The 18,799-nt window shown below is 40.2% G+C and overlaps 2 protein-coding genes across 13 annotated transcripts in view; one reads left to right on the top strand and one right to left on the bottom strand.

Moving 5' to 3' along the window:
* NOC3L (NOC3 like DNA replication regulator) overlaps positions 1-18,799 on the top strand; it is a 52,155-nt gene that overhangs the window by 29,183 nt on the left and 4,173 nt on the right. Inside the window, exons 20-22 of one of the 2 annotated variants that reach the window (XM_045040430.1) lie at positions 836-920; positions 1,225-1,352; positions 6,850-6,986. In XM_045040430.1, the coding sequence (XP_044896365.1) occupies positions 836-920; positions 1,225-1,352; positions 6,850-6,868 (232 nt within the window). In that variant the 3' untranslated portion in view covers positions 6,869-6,986. Of the gene's footprint in view, positions 1-835; positions 921-1,224; positions 1,353-6,849; positions 6,987-18,799 lie in introns of those variants that run through there. The other variant, XM_045040429.1, reaches the window with a different exon arrangement.
* Positions 3,460-18,799, bottom strand: part of PLCE1 (phospholipase C epsilon 1) — a 321,945-nt gene continuing 306,605 nt past the window's right edge. For 6 of the 11 annotated variants that reach the window (XM_045040422.1, XM_045040424.1, XM_045040425.1 and 3 more), the window contains 5 exons: positions 18,182-18,391; positions 13,636-13,794; positions 11,048-11,263; positions 10,517-10,710; positions 3,460-7,958 (listed from right to left, as the gene is read on the bottom strand). In XM_045040422.1, coding sequence (XP_044896357.1) covers positions 10,522-10,710; positions 11,048-11,263; positions 13,636-13,794; positions 18,182-18,391 — 774 coding nt within the window. In that variant the 3' untranslated portion in view covers positions 3,460-7,958; positions 10,517-10,521. Of the gene's footprint in view, positions 7,959-10,516; positions 10,711-11,047; positions 11,264-13,635; positions 13,795-15,469; positions 15,822-18,181; positions 18,392-18,799 lie in introns of those variants that run through there. The other 5 variants (XM_023240750.2, XR_006587184.1, XM_023240751.2 and 2 more) reach the window with 5 other exon arrangements.

Raw genomic sequence — 18,799 nt, 5'->3', positions numbered from 1 at the left:
AGTGGGCTCTGCTGACAAGCAGAGAGCCTGATGTGAGGCTCCAACTCATGCATCTTGGGATCATGACCTGAGCTGAAGTTGGATGCTCAACCGACGGAGCCACCCACGTGCCCCCAGCCTTTTCTAAAAGGGAGAGAAAGGAGAAAACAATTATTTGTCAGTTTTCTTATTCATGTTCCTTTTATGGCATGTTTTTGTCAGAGACTTTGAACGTTTGCCTCATTTGTGCCAGAAATGTCCTTCTCTGGAGGAAGACGAAGGGTTGGTTTATCCCAAAAGCTTGAGAAAGGAGACTCCTGGTGGTCTTGCCCTGGAGGGTGGAGCTTGGGATGTGACTATTGCAGGCCCTTCCCAATCTCCTTCAGAGAATGTAAACCAACCCCAAATCAGTAAGCATTCATGGACAGCCATGGGTATGGACATTTAATCTAGGCCAGTAACTGAAAGATTGAGCTGTTTGAGAGCAATGGAGGGTAACACTGTGCTTCACTTCTCTGGACCCCCATGACTTAGTTGCATATTGTTCACGTAACTGTGGTTGAGTTGGGATTTGATCACATTGAGCTGGAGGTCTTCTGCTCGGCCTTGTCTTTTGTCCAGCCTTGTATTTCTCAATGCACACCAGACCTCTCTGAGGTGGATTTAGTTGGATAACATTGTCATTACATGGGAATTTAGGGTTTATTTTACATGAGTTTGTTGGTTTTAAGAGCAAAATTAGGTTGTCCCTCACTATATGGGTTTAGAATAATGCGTGCTTCTCTTTGGGTACAGTCTAATTATTTTCAAGTTACACGGGTATGGTGATGTCTTTACATTTCTTCTGTGATTATAGATCTGCTACAGAACTTTTTGAGACTTACAGCATGGCTGCAATGACATTCAATCCTCCTGTTCAGTCTTCAAGTTCCAAAAGGAAGGTATGTGATACTTTTCATGTTTTTTTAAAAGATGAAATAAAAACTAAGGATGTCTCTTATTAACTGATTCCAACTTGCTTGTGTTATAGGTACTTTTTTTTCCTCTCATGTTTAGGAGTTGATGGTAGGCTGGATCTGTGGGGTTGGGATTCTGTGGAGACAGTCCTGAGACCGTTTTGTTCAGTACAGGAGATGTCCAAGACCTGGCACATGTTGGCTTGGGGTCAGGTGTCACCATTTTTAATTTTGCTCACAGCTTGGCTTTTAGAACTTTTAATATGAGTTACCTTTAATATTTTTGCAGGATGAAGTTTTACAAGGGGATGCATTTTTGAATGAAGATTTAAATCAACTAATCAAAAGACATTGCAGTGAAGTCGCTACTCACTTGCCTCTGGATTTCAGCAGATATTCGACAACATCACTGCGGAGGTAGAAGAGTGAAGTGTCCATGGGCTTTCTTGCATATTTGTGTTTGTTTAGATGCACATAGAGACATATTGTTAATTTAGGACATTCTCTTTACATAAGGGAAGCTTCCTAAGAAAATTAACAGAGGTGGAAGAGTTACCCTTTGCATGGCACAGGGTTCTGCCCAGATTCTGAAAATGTCATTAAGAAAGGAGAATTGAGAGCCCCCTACCCCCATATTTGGAAGTTTCTTAATGATGTTGCCTTTTTAAAACTTAATATACATCTTAAGTTATAGTTAAAAAAAAAATCTTTGAAGTGAACTTAATTGAGTTACAGTTGCTAGATTAAAATGAGGGCATAGAGTGCAGAAAAATCAAGACCGTGAGATTGCTTTATACCATTCAGCTACTCTTTATGACCAAAACTCTTTTTTTTTTTCTTTTGATGTTTATTTATTTATTTTGGGAGGGGGAGAGAGAGAGAGCGTGTGAGCGAGCAGGCGAAGGGCAGAGAGAGAAGGAGAGAGAGAATCCTAAGCAGGCTCCCTGCTGTCAGTGCAGAGCCCAATGTGGGGCTCAATCCCACAGACCCATGAGGTCATGACCTGAACCGAAATCAAGAGTTAGACACTCATCTGACTGAATCACCTGGGCGTTCTGACCAAAACGCTTTCTAATGAAGTAAATATATATTTTTTGGAACGCTATAGATGAAAATAAGAATTCTATATTTGAATGAGTATATTTTTATAAAGATTTTTGAGAAAAAGAGAAAATAGTTTGAAATTGGACACCAAGTTCATTGGCTCTTGTTGGATGATACACTTCAAGAAGTAATCTAATTCGATCTTTTAAAAAAAGAATGAGAGTGTTCATTATGGCTACTTGCAATGAAAGTTTGAATGTGACTCTAATCTCTTCAAAGTTCTTTGCATTTTCTGATGTGCTCTGGAGGGTGATGGGGGAAGGACTCCTGGGTGGAAAAACCAAGTCTAAGACTTGACTCTGTTTAAGGATAAATGGTGCCTATTGAAGGGCTTTTCTTCTTCTTTTCTTCCTCTTCCACCCTCTCCTCCTCTTCCTACCTCCACCAGCCCCTCCTCTCCCTTTGTACAGATACGATCCTCTTCTTTATGAATATAATTAAACAATATTTTACCTAAGATACTGTCATATTCTAGGAATGACCTCTGAAATAAGTTTTTATTACAACCAGGTTATAAATATTCTTTACTGTGAATAATTAAATAAAACAGCTGCTTTTTTCTGCTTCCTATTTTTTTTTTTTCCTTAATTTGTTTTGAGAGAGAGAGTGAGAGGGGTGGGGCAGAGAGAGAGGGAGAGAGGGAATCCCAAGCAGGCTCCACACTGTCAGTGCAGAGCCCCCACATGAGGCTTGGTCTCATGAACCATGAGATCATGACCTGAGCTGAGATCAAGAGTCAGATGCTTAACTGACTGAGCCACCCAGGAGCCCCTGTTTGTTTGTTCCTTCCTTCTTTCTTTTTTTTCTTTCTTTCTTTTTCTTTTCTTTCTTTCCTTCTTTCTTTTTCTTTTCTTTTTTCTTTTCTTTCTTTTCTTTCTCTCTCTCTCTTTATTTAAGCAATCTCTGTACCCAACATGGGGCTCAAACTCATGGACCTGAGATCAAGAGCCGTATGCTCTACTGACTGAGCCAGCCAGGTACCCTTCTGCTTCCTGTTCTTGTGATGTGAGAATTTAATAAAATGTACAGCATTCCCAATTAAATAGATCTTCTATGTCTTTGAAACTATAGAAGCCAGTTCCTTTGTTCTGGAGCTTAAAGCCCTTTTTTTCCCTCATGAAATAAATGAAAATAGAAATTGCCTTTATTATTCCAGCTTAATGGGGGATATCTGCTCAACAGTGCATGTTATCTTTCAGCGTGCGCGCGCGTGTGTGTGTATGTTTATGTATATATAGCATATTCTTATGTGATTTTAAAAAGTGTTTTTTTTGTAGGCTTATTTAATGAAAATGTACAATTTAATATATAAATATTTGCTTTTAAACCACATTTTAGATATAAAACAGAGTCCAGAAACGTTATGAATAGATGTTTGGATGACCACATGGTCTTTCCCCATCAGAGCACAAATGACCAATGCATGTCACAAATCATTTATTTTCCAAACATATACAAATACATTTATATTTCACTTTGGCAGGAAAAACTAGTTTAGGTGAAAAATCAATTTTGAAGTAGAAATTCATGAACTATTTCACACTTGTATTATGCTTTTAACTTTGTAGTTACACATACAGAGAATCACAGTGGGACCATAAAATTACACATCTAGTATTTGAATACCCTTTATGAATTTGAGAATGAAATCTATTTGTGCATAAACTTTCATGGCCTGTGTTGATGAGTTTCATTTTCAGAACTGAATATCATAGTAACATACACACACACACACACATCCTGAGGCTATAACAAGCTTACAGCCTTAATATATTTTTAACTAGACCAATATCGAGCACCTACTATGTGCTTAGCACTGTGCTAAGCACTTAAAAGTGAAGTGGGATAATAACGAGTGTAAGACACAGCTTCAGTCTTCCATGGTCCTGCATGTTAAGTCAGATCATTCACACAACATGAAAAAAAATGCAACATTACCCAATTCAGTGTCAGAGTGAATTATTTCAAAGTTCAGAGACTTAGGAAAGGTTTCAGAGACCTGCTTGATGGTCTGCTTGAGCATAGTATATTTTGGATCTAAGAGATGTATATGAATGAGTAGCTTGGTAATCATGGAGAGTCAGTATTTCAAAAACACTCATTTCAGGTCATCCCATGTCCAAATCCTTAGCCATCAGCCAAAGATTCCTTTCAGGAAGTTGATACTTAGAGATGGCCAAGAATACATAAATTGTTGACAGTGCCCCATATCATGGGTGCTGGACTTGGTGTAAGAGGCAATCTTTGTTTTCTAATAACTTTCCGGAGGGTCCAGGTGTTCACCTCTTGTCACTTTGACGCTCATGTAAGAGAAGCAACTGCGAGGGGTCCGAGGCAGCCGTCTGGAGAGCACGTAGGCTGTGGGCTGCCTCCCACTCTGCCTAGTTGGAGATCCGACACCAGCCAGGAAGATCCTACTCTTCTCTTGGTGTGGCCGAGTTGTGGAGTATCGTGTGGGCAAGTCAATTCAGTTTTTTCCAGGCAGAATGCAATCTCTGTTACTTGTCAGAATTAAGCAAGGCCTATGGTTGTCCAGGCAGAGGAGGACAGATCTGCAGAGGTACTGGTTAGGGAGGGAGAGCAGAGGAAGGGGAAGATGTAGTTTGAGGAAGGAGTGGGTGTGTGGCAGCAGGGGGCCCGCTTCATTAAAGAGCCTCCAGTGTTTCCGGAGCCATTGAGATGGGAGACCTTTGTAAGAAAGTAACTTTAATTAAAAACAGGCACTGTAACTCACTTGTAGCTGCAACTATATACCCCCAACTGGAGAATTTGTAAATAACTTACTTGCAAAGGATGACATGAAAAGAAGGTTCCCTCAAGAGGGCACTTTCTGCCCAAATAGTATTGTTACTTCCTACAAATTTGCCCTCAAACTTACCCTGGCTTCCTTAACAACCTCATGTAACCTTCTATTATTTTGTAAAACAACCAATTGCAGATGAACAGGTGACCGAGAGGAAGTTAGTCTATTTCTTTCAGCATCACTGATCAAGTTGGATTCTTACCTAATCCTTTCTCATCAGCTCTGTATATTCTGTAAAGCTGGCATCACCATACAGAGTAACACAACTCATGTTCCTCTGCTTTTAGTGAAGCGTCTTCAAATACTTTTCCTCCAAACTTTGTAATAAACCTAACCTGCATAAATAGGTTCTTTTTTTCTTTTTAATGTTTATTATGTTGAGAGAGAGAGAGCATACGCACACGAGCAGGGTAGGGGCAGAGAGAGGGAGGCACAGAATCCGAAGCAGGCTCCAGGCTCTGAGCTGTCTGCACAGAGCCTGACCTGGGGCTCGAACCCACAAAGAGAGATACTGCGAGATCACGACCTGAGCCAAAGTTGGCCACTTAACTAACCGAGCCACCCAGGAGCTCCTATTTAGATTCCTTTCCATATCAACTTACTGATAAAAGTTTGCTACCCAGATTTTTAGTAGTATGGAAAGTATGAAGTGTTAATGGGTACAGTCTGGGTGGCCATTTTTGATTCATTCTAAATAGGGTAATTTCTTTCATTTGGTATGCCATCATAACTCTATGGTTCAGATAAACTAAAAAACTTTGTATTTTCGGCAAACACCAGGTTGTTTTGGTTAGTTGTAATAGAACAGATGCTTTACGTTTTGAGCAATGTGTCCTTCCTGAAGTCCCAAAGACTCAAATAGAGGATGTGCTTTCACCTCAAAAGGAACTGAACAATCAAGTAGGGTTCAGTACAGGCAATATATTCACTTGTGAGACGTGGTCTCACTTCAGTCTCAGGAAGTTGCCGATTCTGTTCTGCAGCCAAATGAACTATGTTAAAGATGGGGGTGAGGTGGGACTGGAGCTTAGAATCAAGGCCAAGTGATAAAACCTAGAGAGACCAGTCATCTCATCTCTGCATGGGTTTTCATTTTGACTCTAGCCAGTTAGGCCAGTAATTCAGTTTGCAATACACGGTATGCCAAACCAGAAGAAAAGATGCCAGATTTATAGAAGCATGATAACGTGTTTCTGGAATGTTTTTTTTTTTTTTTAATGGGCAGTACTGTGCATTTATTATAGATTATTTGAAAAGAAACCTGTAGCACTGTGCAAACTCCATCAAACTGGAATAGCCTGAATTCTGTCGACAAGCAAGTGGTCACTGCTCTAGCATTAACGCTTTGAGTACGAACTTCCAATAATGTGAAAGCTGTATGGTGTGATTTTTTTTTTTTTTTTATTTTGAGAGAGAGAGAGAGAGAGTGCGAGCAAGTAGGGGAGGGGCAGAGAGAGGGGAGAGGGAGAGAATCCCAAGCAAGCTCTGCACTGTCAGCACGGAGCCTAATGTGGGGCTCGAAGTCACAACCCGTGAGAACATGACCTGAGCCAAAGGCAGATGCTGAACTGACTGAGCCACCCAAGGCGCCCCTGTGTGGTATACTTTTAACGCTTCTGATTTTAGAGTATGCAAAGAACTGGGGACCGTGTTATTCATTTTTACAATTGGCATAAAAAGAACTTCTCAAAAGGTTAGGACTTTGTTTTATAATTTGAAGAAAAAAATTTAATATCAGCAGAAAGATAAAATTTGGATTTTGCTTCAGAGGGGCACACATTGCATTTTAAAAGTCATAATTTGCTTCATACTGAGAGTAAAAATCTTTTATACTTACATTATAGTTTTATGCAGTAAGATTTTAAAGATAATTTACCTTGAGTGGCAGTTATGACTTGGATCAATAGCTCTTCAATTAGAAATGAAAATGAGGCTTTTTTTTTGCATGAAATTCTGGCCCATGTCAGGTATTCAGAGCGTACTTTTTTTCTTTTTTTTTTTTTTTAGGAGATTTGTCTTCAAATAGTGAGCTAGAACCACTAATACTTCTAAATCTATAAGCAATATCAAGAAAGCGATGTATAATAAATATATAAGTACAGTGTCAGTACAAACCTTGCAAAATAAATAAATTTGAACACCAACTCAGTCTACTTTTACTTTAAGAAATGTTAAATTTTTTGTTAAGATGTCACAGCTCAGAAGATACTAATTTGTACATCATTCTAAATTCAATTTGTGAAAACCAAAAGTGGAATAATCTGTGAATAATACATAAGCAATAAACTTAAAAAAAACCCAACATCATTCTGTATGTAAAAAGAAATGGTAAAGAAGAGTCCACTATGGTGCACAATATAGAAACTAAATCAAATTACTTTGTGATGAATCTCACAGGACATATTTACACTCGCAATGCCCTAAAGTTTCCAATTGTCCGCCATGAACTGTATGACTAACCTCGCTTGTTTTCAGACCTCTGTGGTTCTTGTTGCCAGTTTTCTAAGTCAGGTCAGCAAACTATGGCCCTGGGCCAGATCTAGCCTGCCGCCAGTGTTTGTATGGCTCTTAAACTAAGAATAGCTTTTACATTTTTAACTGATTGGAAAAAACCCCAAAGAGGATTATTTGTGATGTGAAAATTATGTGAAATTGTGATTTCAGTGTCTGTAAAGTTTCATTGGAATACAGCCATGCTCATTCACGTATAGATCATCTATGGCTGCTTTTGCACTGTAACAGCCGAGCTGAGTAATTGCTACAGAGACCATATGGCCCATAAAGCCTAAAATGTTTACCATCTGGCCTTTTATGGACAAAGTTTGCTGACCCTTGTTCTAAGTCAGTTATTGCGAGCTTAGCAATGTTTTTTTCCCAACTGCTGACATTTGCAAAGTGGCAATCTCCTGGGCTGCATTGTTGCATTCATCAGGAATTGGTTGGTAGGTAGCCCTTGCCATTTTGCTTGTCCTCAGCATGGACCTCACATCATGTGTCAAGAAGGCTTCGGTTCAGAAATCCTCAATTTCCAGTTTAAGTCTAATGAAAATAAGCAAATTGTATTTGTTTCCACCATGTTCACTCTTGACTTTAACTTCTTACCAAAAGGTCTTCACCTGTAAAGTTGTATACATAGCTTTGTTAGTATATTTAAACTGGAGGAACAGAAACATTTGCAGTGTAGCAAGGGTTTAGTGTTATTCAACCGACAGAAACCCACAGCTTTGGTGGCTGGTTTTGGAGGAGAGACTATTTGCTATAAAGTCACAGTGTCATAACATGATGCTCCTGGGTGGTGGAACATGAGCCTATTTCTGTTCCGAACACCACATTCTTTAGAAAGATTTTTGTAATCACAATCAAATAAATTTCAACTTTTTTAAAAGGTGGAAGTCCTTCAACTCTGCATTATTTCAGATATGAGTAAGGTATATAATTGTGGAAATTATTAAGGGGTAACTCTTAAAACTTCAGGGGTGAAAATTTTAGAACAAGTAACATGAAACCTTATGTTCTCAGAAAGCCGCAAAAACATTACACTTGTCTTCTTGCGAGCACAAAAGGTCTCTTCTCATGAGACCATTTGTAAAGGAGTTTATAACATGAGATACATATTCCCATAGATGCACCCATGGATGTTTTTAAAGAGAAGCTTCCCCAAGTTTAGGTAAAGCTGAGGTCAACTCAATGATTTTGCTTGCTACAGAAAAATATAGTCCAAAGGCATACCTCTAAATCACCCCCCATCCCTACTCCTAATAATGCTCATTATAGCAAGCTTATTCTTTTTAAGTCAGATTTCCAGTGGAGCTATATTCCGATGTACTTCTTGTAATCTTGTGGCACAGCGAGGGCTCCATTGTGCAGAGCATAATTCCACTGTCACTGTGGAGGTTATAATATAAGGGGTGTGTATAGCATCACATCTATGATTTATTTGATGCTAAGTTCTTGACATGGAAAACAATATTTTAGGTTTTAATTACTGTCCTTAGTGTCACGCTCACAGACCCACTACCAAGGTAAGCTATCTTCTAAACAGCTGTGGAGGCTCAACATTGATGCTTAGTCCTAAAGCACACTTGGCTTTTGGAGAAGGCACTGTTGTCTTAGTGTCCTGGGGCAAAAAAGAAAGTGAGTCTGGAACTTTTAATGTATGTATATGTATGTGTTGATCGATTAATTGTAATCTCTGTGCCTAACGTGGGGCTCAAACTCACGGCCCCAAGATCAAGAGTCGGGTGCTTCACCAACTGTGCCAGCCAGAGGCCCCTGGAACTTTAAAAAAATTTTTTTTATGAGTGCATGATCAGGGGAGGTGCAGAGAGAGGGAAAGAGAGAATCCCAAGCAGGCTCTGTGTTGTCAGTGCAGAGCCTGACGTGGGGCTTGATTTCATGAACCATGAGATCATGACCTGAGCTGAAATCAAGAGTCAGCCGCTTAATCAAGTGAGTTGCCCAGGCACCCCACCCCTGGAACTTTTAAAAATTAGGATTCCAGATGTATCTCAACAGAAAATGAGTGTTGAACATTCTCAGTCTGGCATAGGTCAGGGCTTTGCCGTTCTGTGTGTATTCACTATTGTCCGATGCTATTTGATGGGGATTTGCTGCTGTAGTTCTGAGAGTTCCTTCTGATGATCCTTTCCATACAGAACCTAAACAAACCTCAGAATAGCTGGATACGCAGATATTCTGAAGGAGGGTGTTCCCTGTGTTTGGCCCTGGCTGTTTTGGAAGAGCTTTGCACGCGTTGTGTGGGGCACTGGTTATTTTAAGAGCTTCTTAAATGTAGAAATACGGGCTCAGTGTATTGAGCCTTCTTTTGTGCTGTTATAAATCAAATTAGGTCCCTGTCAAAAGGTATCAATAAAGTCTTTAATTGTGAGCTCCAGTTTAATATAAGAAATTCCTAATTGTGATAAAGACAGACGATCAACCTCTACAGTATAAGCAGCAATGCCTTCACTATGCCGTCGGTCTCATTTTACAACTACAGTGACACAGGCAAAAACTGGGCTTTAATCCTTGGGTTCATTAACAAACTAAATGGAAAAAAAATCTGGTTTCCTCAAGTTCTTTTTTTTTTTTTAATTTGGGTTCCATGTACGGTAATTTGTTTTAAGATAGAACTAAGTTTACTCTGTAAATGCCAAGCAGTGGGCGGACAACCAAAGGCTTAATTTACTGCAGTTTCAAGACAGAGGCTGTTATGTTATTTTGCTTTCTTTTTAACCATCGCATCCTGGATGCCAGGTTTTTAATGTTTTAATTGAGGCAGACCAAGGTGAGGTTGTTGAGGCTAAATCAAACCTTAAAACGGACCTGAAACTAGAAATCCAAAGGAATAAGAGCTGAGTGACCCACAGAAGTCCTTTGAGAATGTCCAGGACCGTGAGCAATAATTAAGGCAGTTCTATGTCTGATGAAATAAGGCTGATGTAGTAGGTCGGGCAAGTGGGTTGTCCTCTCGGGGCCTTCGTCTAGCCATCTACAAACCCAGCAGTCTAAAGTTATAAATGTTATACATAAATCTGCAGAGGTCTTTTCTTGTTTTTAGGTACCATTCCTATCTGCCTTCAGGGGACATCCTCCTACTGGGCCTTACACAGTAGTTGGTCCCCGTTTCAGAATAGTGTGATGATTCAAGTCTACCCGGGTAAAACGTGCCAACCTTGGTTATTGTCGATAGTCCATGGTGTCACTGGAGGACAAGCTGCCCATAGGTTTCTCCTCCTTGTTTTGGACACCTTCTGAGGCCAAGACCTGAGAAGGTGATGCAAGTCCTCGGGGTTGTTTAGTTGACTTGGTGAACTTCTTAAATTCACTTGCAAAAGAAATGCCTTTCCTTTTGTCTTCTCGAGATGCCTGTGGGGAAAAAAAGAACCTTCCGTTGGTATCTTAAAGCCAGGATCCTCAGTCACATGACATGCTATCATAGAACCCTTTCCTCTTCCTCTCCAGTAAGTAGAGCTTTGGGAAGAAGTGCTGAGGGACACCCCTTTCAGAACTGCTTACCTGTGGAGGGGTGGTAGGGACTACCTTTCTTTTCACATAGTGAAAATGAAGCCAAATGATTTTCTCCCAACTATATCCCTTGGCTCAGGAACTTTCTTCAAGATTTCACGAACTCCCAAATTTGATTACCGTGGAGCTGTGAATAGCAAATACTTTGTGAAGAGAGCAAAAGAACTTTGAACTTTACCTGCACCTGCTCCTTTAGCTTAAGGATGAATTTTCCTGCCCCTTTCCACTTGCTTTGGGCTTGAAACACACACTCCTGATCCAAAAGGACCCGCTGGGAGGACTTTGGGGTGGAAGACTTCTTGGTCGTGTCTTTTACCACCTCTTCCAAGAGCACATAGTCACTTGGGTTGGGATTGCTCAGGATGCTGTAGGAATACTTTGCTTTGCATAAGGTCTGAAAGATAAATTACAGTCAACTGAGGGGCGCCTGGGTGGCTCAGCTGGTTAAGCGTCTGACTTCAGCTCAGGTCATGATCTTATGGTCCGTGAGTTCGAGCCCCGCGTCGGGCTCTGTGCTGACAGCTCAGAGCCTGGAGCCTGCTTCGGGTTCTGTGTCTCCCTCTCCCTCTGCCCTTCCCCTGCTCACACTCTGTCTCTCTCTCTCAAAAATAAATAAACATTAAAAAAAAATTACAGTCAACTGAATACAGACACAGTATCTCCAACACTTGCATTCATTCTGAATGAGACTTGAAGGTGGGGAAAATGTCACAGACGTTTAGAGAAGGAAGGGATCTTTCAGATGGCCTCATATCATTCCTCATTTTACATCTGTGTACTTATAGCTTGTAACGTGTTTTCTTGCATTACCTGATAAAGCTTCACAACAGACCATGATTTAGGTATTACCCCATTTTTAGACAAGGAAGCTTAAATGTATGAAGGTTAAGCAGATTCCAAAGGATGCACAACTAATAAGTGCTAGAATAAGGACTTTCACTGGATTTTCTACATGCACCAAAGCTCATAGACATGAAGGTCACACAGACAATGAGAGACAGAATCATGACCTTCAGGAGCCTTTCTGTCCCACCAGGCTGCTTCTTCATCTCAGTGTCTTGGATGTTGAAGGCATTTTAGTTATTTACCTGGCCTCACTTCTCATTTAGTACGAGATCATCTTTCGCTTACATGTTTATTTAGTCATCAAATGTTTAGTGAGGGCTTCCTGTGTCCCAGATACAATACTATCCTTTGGAGAGATAAAGATGAACAAAAAAACCCCCATATGTCTGGGCTTTCTTGGAGTTCAAACTCTATTAAGGAGGCAATTATTAACCACATAATCATGCAACAATAGCAAATAACACTATAGTGTTTGCCATGTGCTGAGCATTATACACATTACCGATACTTACTGACTTCACTGTCACAACAACTCTGGGTGGAAAGTACTATTATACTATCTCCATGTTATCTATGTAGTAACTTAGCACATGGTAAACAGTGTGCTGGAGCCAACTGGAACGGGCCAGTGAAATCAGACATGGTGGGAGCATCCACACAACAGAAACTGGCAAACACAAAAAATCAGTTGGAGCTTTTTTGTTTTTCCTTAAGAGAGCCAGTTTACCAGCACACTACTGTAGCTGAGGCACTAAGAACTAGAGCTGGGGTCAATTGCACTACCGGGTATTTATCCAAAGGATACCAGAGTGCTGTTTCACAGGGGCACATACACCCCAATGTGTAGAGCAGCACTATCAACAATAGCGAAAACATAGAAAGAGCCCAAATGTCCATTGATGAATGAATGGATAAAGATGTGGGGTGTGTGTGTGTGTGTGTGTGTGTGTGTGTACACACACACACACACACACACAATGGAATATTACCTGGCAATCAAAAAGAATGAAATCTTGCCATTTGCAACAACATGGATGGAACTAGAGGATATTATGCTCAGCGAAATTAGAGAAAGACAAATATATGACTTCACTCATGAGGACTTCAAGAGACAAAACAGATGAACATAAGGGAAGGGAAGCAAAAATCATACAAAAACAAGGAGGGGGACAAAAACGTAAGAGACTCGTAAGGATGGAGAACAAACCAAGGGTTACTGGAAGGGTTGTGGGTGGGGGAATGGGCTAATTGGGCAAGAGGCATTAAGGAGAACACTTGTTGGGATAAGCACTGGGTGTTATATGTAAGTGATGAGTCACTAAATTCTCCTGAAATCATTACTGCGCTACATGTTAACTAATTTGGATGTAAATTTTAAAAATAAGTTTAAAAAATTTTTTAAAAAGTAGAGCTGGGGTTTGAACCTGGAGTAATTTGATCTAGAGTCTTCTGTGCTGTTAACCATTATGCTATACCACTTCTCAAATGGGTGTTTAATAAACACAAACCATTACAAAGCTTGAAGGAAGGAAGTATCGTTCTCTGAAACCATGTGCACCAAGAAGTATGACTTAGAGGAGGGAAAGGGCCAGAGAAGGCCTCCAGCATGTCTTCTGTAGGATCTTTGAGAGACAGTCTTTAGGATTGGCTTAGGCATGTCTGGGGCAATAAAATTACTACTCTGTGGAGTTCCTACCTCAATCTGTTATCAACACTTCATAGAGAGCCAGACTCATGGTAGATACTAGGTGAGTGTCTGCTGAAGGAATGAACTAGTATTTTCCAACTGTAAGAGGCACACTCTCCCTCTTCAGATCCCCATTGTTCTAGAACTTCACTCATAAAATGAGCTGACATCAGATTTGTCCTAGTGATTTACACTGAGGAGCTGACTGAGGCAAGCAAGGGAGAGGGTTTCACCTGCTGAATGACGTCCTGTGCGGTGCTGACACGGGGTGCTTTGATGACCGTTCGAGGTTGCTCTGGAGAAACATCGTGCACTTGAACAAAGAAACTCTCCTCCTCTGAGCTCAAGGTCACCTCTTTGTCATCTTGAACAATGCTTTTCTCTTCTAGGTTCTGTGTTTAAAGAGATGAAAAGTGTGAGTAAATGGTAAGATGATGTAGAGTAAAAAAGAAAAACCTAGCAAAAATGTGTGCTATATCTTGGCAATGTGGAAACTATATCTTAGCTTTATATTTCATACACTAGTTAATATTTCATAAACTGTTCTAAAGGGTATATGTATCTTCTGAGAGGAAGAAAGTAATGTGGGTATTTTTGCTGATATTGACAGACTAATAAGGACCTGGCTCAAAATAAGCCAATAGATCTCCTACTGCCAGTGGATTTTGAGTCCCAGTCAACTGTAGACAAATTTGGAAGAGGACAATACACCATTTTGCCAAATATTAAAAGTCAAATAAGAACAAGTAAATTACATTTAGGAGAAAGCCCGTTCATGCCCTACACAGGCCTTGAGCATTTAAGAAATGCTGGAGATCTGAACAATGAAATGTGCAAACTGGCATTCAGCCAGGCTGGAAGAACAGGAACTACAGCGGAAAGGCGGAACCAATGGCTGGAGGTAGGTCACACTGAAACGAATGTTGACAAAATTCTCAGTAGTTATGAGCATTGGTCATCAGGTTAATTGGCTTTTAGCAAATTTTACACATGGAGCTATATATATAAAATATATATTTAGATATATCTATAGGCATATGTATCATTAAAATTTTTCAAACAGTATAGAAATAGATCAATAAAAAGCCAAGCTTTCCCCATTATCAACTTTTTCCCTTCTGTGTCTCATCTCATTCCCTACAAAAAAATCACTGTTGTTAGGTTATATATGCTTCTAAACATCTGCTATGAATGTACACGTATATTTTTGTATATGTGAATACATATATACTATGAAACCCTGGAATTACGTGAATTTAGATATAATATGATTGTCAGATGGCTCCCCCGCCCCCTTTTTTTTAGCCCTATTCTCAAATGAAGGGTAGCTTACAGTTATCTTCTGCAAGGGGGAGGTCTGAAGGGGAAGAGGCAACCTCATCTCAGGAAGAGAGCATTTAGCAGGAGAGTCCTTTGATTCCAGCATTCTCCTAGCCTGATCTCAGGTCAAGCCACTGAAATGACTGAAATGGTTCTAACTAATCCAAGAAAAATCCAAGAATCGTTTTCACTAACTATCCTGGAGGTTCCAACCAGCCAGCCATAGGATCCAGAATTGTCCCCTTTGATACTGAGGCAGAATGGATAACTGCCACCAGGTGGCGCCAAACTGCAACCAGGACCAGAAAGGACTTGGGTTGCAGGAGCTTCTGGCCCCACAGGCTCACCCCAGTCATATCATTAATCATACAATCATGCTCCCTAAAATTTTCATGACTGATGTTTTTGGACCCCATCCGTTATATTAGGGGTGTTGGGAGGGGAGAGTTACTGTCCATTTTTATTACATAAACTGAGATTGTACTCCATATAATGTTCTGCAACTTGTTTTTTCCTCCCCACTTAAAAGATTGTGGTGTTCATTTCATGTCAATTATTAGAGATTTAGCTGTGTAATATGTCATTGTGTTGACCATGATATATTTAACCAGTCTGAGAGTGGGGTTGGGTGGTAATTCATCTGACATAATTTATAATCCGTATCTTGAAAACCAGGAAGCAAGCAAATATGAAAACAAAAAAGTTCTAATGGACACATAAAATATCTCAATAACTATGCAATAAACATTACTTTTAAGAGACCTCCTCAGAGCCTCTCTCAGAACTTATTTATTTTTAGGGAGTTTTCTGCCCCATTAGAAGGCACAGGTTATGACCAGAACAACAGTCCTCACTTACAGTTCTTTACAGCTTACTAAGCATTTTTCTACATATTGTCTCTATGTTTGGCATGAGGCTCATGTTAATCTTTTTCAATCACAGATTTACAAATTAGGGCACAGAGGTTTACAGAAGTTAAATGAGCTGTCCAAGGTCATTTAATTTGTGGCAGAGCCAGGTCTGTCTGATTTCAAATCCAGCAGGTGTCATAGGAAGGCATATTGACCACAGGAAGATGTGATCCTGACAGCTTGAGAACCTAGAAGACAAGAAAACTATAAAAGGCAGGCAAGGAGGAGAGATCAGAGGTCATGGATAACAGTTTGGGGACTCTGAATATATGGGAAAATTGCTTACTTATCTTACTAGTTCCACAGAATGAAAAAAATGGAAATACATAGAGCCCAGATCTATCAACTATACTAGTGTCTGCTTGCATTCAATAATTGCTGAATTCATTTATTTAGTCAGTAAATATGTGTGTGCCACGATGTACCAGGTCACCCGAGACACATTAAATGTGATTTGTTATCTTTGGAGATACACGTCAGTCATTTCAAAAATCTCTTCTCCACCAAGGCATAGACAGGAGAGTTTGCTGTATTCTCCCCATCAGAACATGTTTGTTAGCCTTCCCTTCTAATTCATTCCCCTTATTGTTCAAAATGCTTCTCGTCCACTAGCCCTTGGTAAGTATTTATTCCTGAGGTCTCTATAGCCTATTTTCATAAATACCTTAAGTTGCATAAGGGCATTCTTAACCTCCCCAGCCCTTCTAGCTATAAGACACTCAAGAGCCTGCCCACGTTCCCTCCTGCTCACTGCCTCCCACTGCCCCCACAGTGCTGGGTGCCATGGTCCAGGAAGGCTGACTCATCACCAGCCCTGGCAGCACAGGATGGGGCAAGGACACTGACCTTCGAAGCCACAGACCTGAGTTCTTTCTACTTCTCACTTTGTCACGATTTAACCTCTGTGAACCTCAATTTCCTATGTGCGAAATGGTTTCCATTACCTCATGAGATCATTCAAAAAAGTAGTGAGTGAGAACTTTGAACACGGTAAATCATTATGCAAATATATGGTTTGAAAATTCGCTTGCTGACCTTATCACTTAGAGGACATTTTTTTACATGTAGCTAAAGAATGAGGCAAGTCAATGAGAAAAAATACAGAAAAATTTAGAGAGAAACTGAAGAAGGCTTCAAAAGTCCAGCTAAGGCCTCTGATATTTTCTCATAAAGCTATTATCATCAGAACTGCTCATTACCTGCCTTTGCAATGTGTGTGTCTTATAAGGAGAGGAGGTTGGGGAGACAATTACATTTCTTTGCTTAACTGGAGTGTCCTTTTATGGTCTAAGGCAAGGTTAGGAAGAAAGGCAGTGGCTGTGGTTCCCAGAGCAGATGTTGGAGGTCTGTGGAGTATGATGCAGGTCATGTTCACAGTTCGGTGCAGAGTGAAAAAGTGGCACATGACGCTGAAAACTGGCTCTTTATCATCTCCACTGTGTCCCAACATCATGGGTCACCAATGGGCATTTTACCAACCAAGCTCTATTACATGTCCCAAAGGAGAAGAGAGATCATGTGCCCAGAACAGGGCTTGGCATGTATTAGGTGCTCAATAAATGTTTGTTTAATCTAATTGTTGAATTGACTCCACTCCCTCATTATTGACATATCATGAGGCCTGAACATCTATGGTGGAGCAGTGACTTTATGTCATTTAAAAAAATGGCGGTAAGTTAGTGGGCTCTTAACAGTTTATTAAAAAAAAAAAAGGGGGCGCCTGGGTGGCGCAGTCGGTTAAGCGTCCGACTTCAGCCAGGTCACGATCTCGCGGTCCAGGAGTTCGAGCCCTGCGTCAGGCTCTGGGCTGATGGTTCAGAGCCTGGAGCCTGCTTCGGATTCTGTGTCTCCCTCTCTCTCTGCCCCTCCCCCGTTCATGCTCTGTCTCTCTCTGTCCCAAAAATAAATAAACGTTGAAAAAAAAATTAAAAAAAAAAAAATCAGTACTCCATCCAAACTTGAAAAGGAACTAATCAATGTAGAGCTGACAGGAAGTCGCTATATTATTTTCCTTCATGCGAATATCACAGGAATGTTAGTGAACATAACGTAAATTCTTACTAACTCTGATCAAGGCTGAGAGAATACTTTGCTTTGTGTGAAGCTTCAGAATATTTTCAAAGAACTACTGTTCTACCTAAAAACACAGAACTTTTTATCAGCTAAAACTTTAACAGGCACGAACAAGAAGGCAACCAATTCCCAAATGTAAAGTACCAATGGGACTAGCATGACACGGTCCTGTGACCCTTATGACAATGCCTTTTCGCATATAAATCAAAGCCTGGACCCACAGTTGATGACAAGCATGAGGAATCCTTTGAATTCTTGCTCCCTTCCTTTTACAAGAGATGGTTTTTAGACTGAATTTCTGTAACTTAGAGATAACATTCTGAATAAGTGCAGAAGAATAAAATCATTTCTCCCCATTTACTTAAGAAGAATAACATAAATCAGGTTGCAATGATAAATTCTGAATCGAGGGAGGTGGCCAGTGGTGAGGTGGTTAATCACACCCTGTTGTTGTTACGGTGTGAGGCACACTTACTTCCTGCTGGGTTTTTAAGACAATCCTGCCAACATATCCTTCCTCTGGAAACCAGCTGCTTAAAATCTGCATAATCTCTTCCTCTGGACCAATGACTCTCTGGAACGGTTGTTTCCTGCATTCATTCTTTTCTTTAGATATAAAATATTTTTCTTCCATCAAAAAATAGTCTGTGATGATAGGTTTGGTGTCTTGTTCAGTGGTCAGAATCTAAAGAAAAAGCAAAGGCAAAACTTTAATTCAAAATAAGCCAGTTTTGTACAGAGAACAAACTGATGGTTAGCAGAGGGGAGGTGGGTGGGTGGGTGGGTGGGGGATGGGTGAAATAGGAACTAGGGATTAAAGACTATACTTATCCTGATGAGCACTGAGTCCTGTATAGAAACCTGAAACTAATATAACACTGTATGTTAACTATACTTGAATAAAACACACACACACCCACACACAAAAGAAACCTATTCTCACGGTGTTTACATAGGTCTGATGTGTAATTTATAAGTGAAACTTACTCTGCAGTGTTGAATAATTCTTTTTGGAAGACCTAAGAACTCTCTTATGTCCAAGAAGGATTGTTTATGTTCATTCTGGGCAACGACACAATTTATTCATAATCCC

This window comes from Felis catus, chromosome D2 (assembly GCF_018350175.1).
Source record: "Felis catus isolate Fca126 chromosome D2, F.catus_Fca126_mat1.0, whole genome shotgun sequence".
In the NCBI taxonomy this organism is placed as follows: domain Eukaryota; kingdom Metazoa; phylum Chordata; class Mammalia; order Carnivora; family Felidae; genus Felis; species Felis catus.
Note: the sequence above shows the minus strand (reverse complement) of the source record. Positions and strands in the feature narration are given on the sequence as shown.